Here is a 4235-nt window from a genome sequence, read left to right as displayed (position 1 = left end):
GAGAATGGTAGCAGACTGTATTTACCACCAGGTAATAGACAACCTAATGCGTTGAACTATAGAGAATGGTAGCAGACTTATTAGCACCAGGACAACCTAGATGGGACACTATAGAGAATGGTAGCAGACTTATTACCACCAGGTATAGCGACAACCTAGATGGGACACTATAATAATATTAGCCGACGTATTGCCACCAAGGTATAGACAACCTAATGTAAACTATTGAGAATGGTAGCAGACTATTAACCAGCCAGATAGACAACCTAGATAGTGAACTATAGAAGATGTAGCAGACTGTTATTAGCACCAGGTAGACACCTAGAGTGGAACACTATAGAGAATGTAGCAAGACTGTATTACCACCAGGTATAGACAACCTAGATGGTAAACTATTGAGAATCGGTAGCAGACATGTATTACCACCAGGTATAGACAACCAGATGTTCGTAAACTATAGAGAATGGTAGCAGACGTATTACCACCAGTAGAGGACAACCTAGATGGAACTATTGAGAATGTAGCGACTGTATTACCACAGTATAGACAACCTAGATGGTAAACTATTGAGAGATGGTAGCAGACTTATTAACCACCAGGTAAGACACCTTTAGATGGTAAACTATTGAGAATGGTAGCAGGACTGTATTACCACCAGTATAGACAACCTAGATGGTAAACTATGAGAGAATGGTTAGCAGACGTTTACCACCAGGTATAGACAAACACTAATGGTAAACTATAGATAAATGTTAGCAGACTGTATTACACCAGGATAGACAACCTAGATGGTAAAACTAGAGATAATGTTAGCAAAAGCTGTTATTCCACCAGAGGTAGAGACAACCTGATGGTTAAACTATTAGAATGGTAGCAGACTGTATTACCACCAGGTATAGACAAACCTAGATTGGTAAAACTATTCGAGAATGGTAGCAGACTGTATTACCACCAGGTATAGGACAACCCTAGATGGGACACTATTGAGAATGGTGCAGACTTGTATTACCACCAGGTAATTAGACAACCTAGATGGGGAAAACTATTGAGAAGTAGCAGACTGTATTTACACCAGGTGAGGACAAACATAGCATGGAAACTATGAGAATGGAGAACAGAACTTGTATTCCACCAGTATAGACAACAGATGGGACCCTATAGATAATCGTTAGCAGACTGTTTTGACCACAGGTATTAGACAACCGTAGATGCGACACTATTGGTAATGTTAGCAGGACTGTTTTGCACCAGTATAGACAACCTAGATGGTAAACTATTGAGAATGGTAGCAGACTGTATACCACCAGGTATAAGACACCTAGATGGTTAAAACTATAGAATGGTAGCAGACTTTTACCACCAGCTATAGACAACCTAGATGTAAACTATAAGATAATTTAGCAGACGTGTATTACCACCAAGTTATAGACAACCTAGATCGGTAAACTATGAGATAATGTTAGCAGACTGTATTACCACCAGGTAAGACCAACCCTAGATGGTAAACTATAGAAATGGTATGCAGACGTGTATTAACCACCAGTGTATAGACAACCTAGATGGAAACTATGAGAATGGTAAGACATGTATTAGCACAGTATAGACACCCTAGATGACCACTATAGAGAATGGTAGCAGGACGTACTCTACCACCAGGTACTAGACACCCTAGATGGACACTATAGAAATGGTAGCAGACTGTATTACCACCAGGTATAGACACCCTAGATGGGGAACACTATTTAGAAATGGTAGCAGACTGTATACCACCAGGTATAGACAACTAGATGGGGAACTATTTGAGAATAGTAGCAGGACTGTATTAGCACCAGGTAGAGACAACAGTAGATGGTAAACTATGAGGAATGGTAGCAACTGTATTAACCACAGGTATAGAACAACCTAGATGGACCCTATAGATAATGTTTAGCAGACTGTTTTGCCACCGGTTAGAAACCTAGATGGTAACTATAGAGAATGTTAGCAGGACTGTATTGCCACCAGTATAGACAACCCTAGTGGGACCCTATAGATAATGTTAGCATACGTTTTGCCACCGAGGTAATTAACAACCTAGATGACACTATTGATAATGTATAGCAGACTGTATTGCCACCAGGTATAGACAAACCTAGATGGGACTTATAGAGAATGATTAGCAGACTTATGTCCACCAGTATAGACAACTAGATGGACCCTATAAAGAAATGTTTTAGCAGAATGTATTGCCACCAGGTATAGACAACCTGATGGGACCCTATATAGAGGATTAGCCAGACTATTGCCATCAGTATAGACAACCTAGATGGGACCCTATAGAGAATGTTAGCAGACTGTATTGCACCAGTGGTATAGGACAACCTTAATGGGACCCTATAAGAATGTTAGCAGACTGATTGGCCCACCAGGTATAGACAACCTAGAATGGGACCCTATAGATAATGTTCAGCAGACTGTTTTGCCACCAGGTATAAGGACAACCTAGATGGTAACTATAACAATGGTAGCAGGATCTGTATTACCACCAGTATAGACAACCTAGATGGTAAACTATTGAGAATTAGCAGCACTGTATTAGCACCAGGTGATAGACACCCTAAAGATGCGGACCACTATGAGAATGGTAGCAGGCACTGTATTACCACCAGGTATAGACAAACCTAGATGGGACACTATAGAGAATGGTAGCAGACTGTATTTACCACCGGTATAAGACAACCTAGATGGACACTATTAGAGAATGGTAGCAGACTGTATTAGCACCAGGTACAACACTATTGGATGTGATCAATACAAGTGGACGTCACAGATCCAACACTATTGGATGTGATCAATACAAGTTGACGTCACAGATCCAACACTATTGGTGTCCACTCTAGTTGGTTGAGTGATAACCTGGGTCATGTTACAGCCACTGGTCACAGATAGAAGGTTCCTCATGAGAGGACAACCAGTTACTAACCAGTCAATGTTCAGGTCACCCAGATAATCAATCAATCAAATTGTATTTGTCACCTGCTTCGTTAACAACAGCTGTAGACTAACAGTGAAATGCTTCGTTAACAACAGGTGTAGACTAACAGTGAAATGCTTCGTTAACAACAGGTGTAGACTAACAGTGAAATTATCCCTTCCCAACAACGCAGAGAGAAAGATAATAGATACATTATAGAAAAGTAAAACACTTAATAATAAAAGTATTAAAAAATACACAATGAGTAATGATAACCTGGCTGTATACACAGAGTGCCAAGTAATAACTTGGCTGTATACACATAGTACCAGGTAATAACTTGGCTACATACACTAGGTACCAGGTAATAACTTGGCAGTATACACAGAGTACCAGGTGATAACTTGGCTACATACACTAGGTACCAGGTAATAACTTGGTTACATACACTAGGTACCAGGTAATAACTTGGTTACATACACTAGGTACCAGGTAATAACTTGGCTGTATACACGGGGTACCAGGTAATAACTTGGCTGTATACACTGGGTACCAGGTAATAACTTGGCTGTANTATACACGGGGTACCAGGTAATAACTTGAATGTATACACTGGGTACCAGGTAATAACTTGGCTGTATACACTGTGTACCAGGTAATAACTTGGCTGTATACACGGGGTACCAGGTAATAACTTGGCTGTATACACTGGGTACCAGGTAATAACTTGGCTACATACACTGAGTACCAGGTAATAACTTGGCTGTATACACTGGGTACCAGGTAATAACCTGGCTACATACACTGGGTACCAGGTAATAACTTGGCTGTATACACTGGGTACCAGGTAATAACTTGGCTGTAAACACTGAGTACCAGGTAATAACTTGGCTGTATACACTGGGTACCAGGTAATAACTTGGCTGTATACATTGAGTACCAGGTAATAACTTGGCTGTATACACTGGGTACCAGGTAATAACTTGGCTGTATACAGTACACAGCTCTCTAGTCCATCTCCATGAGGTGACCTCTGATCCACTAGAGTTCTCTAGTCCATCTCCATGAGGTGACCTCTGATCCACTAGAGCTCTCTAGTCCATCTCCATGAGGTGACCTCTGATCCATTGTAAAGAGGAGAGGAGCTCTCTAGTCTATCTCCACATACTGTATCTAGCCACAACCAGGCCTTGTTTCTGCCCTCATAACAGCCTTGTTTCTGCCCTCATAACAGCCTTGTTTCTGCCCTCATAACAGCCTTGTTTCTGCCCTCATAACAGCC

General features: G+C 41.1%; 1 protein-coding gene across 1 annotated transcript in view; it reads left to right on the top strand.

The window, feature by feature from the left end:
- The first annotated feature begins 1559 nt into the window (after nt 1-1559).
- tlr2 (toll-like receptor 2) overlaps nt 1560-4235 on the top strand; it is a 28449-nt gene continuing 25773 nt past the window's right edge. Inside the window, 1 exon segment of the mRNA XM_070441196.1 lies at nt 1560-1577. Within this exon segment, the coding sequence (XP_070297297.1) occupies nt 1560-1577 (18 nt within the window).

The sequence above is a fragment of the Salvelinus sp. IW2-2015 genome, unplaced genomic scaffold, assembly GCF_002910315.2.
Source record: "Salvelinus sp. IW2-2015 unplaced genomic scaffold, ASM291031v2 Un_scaffold3578, whole genome shotgun sequence".
Classification (NCBI taxonomy): Eukaryota; Metazoa; Chordata; class Actinopteri; order Salmoniformes; family Salmonidae; genus Salvelinus; species Salvelinus sp. IW2-2015.
Note: the sequence above shows the minus strand (reverse complement) of the source record. Positions and strands in the feature narration are given on the sequence as shown.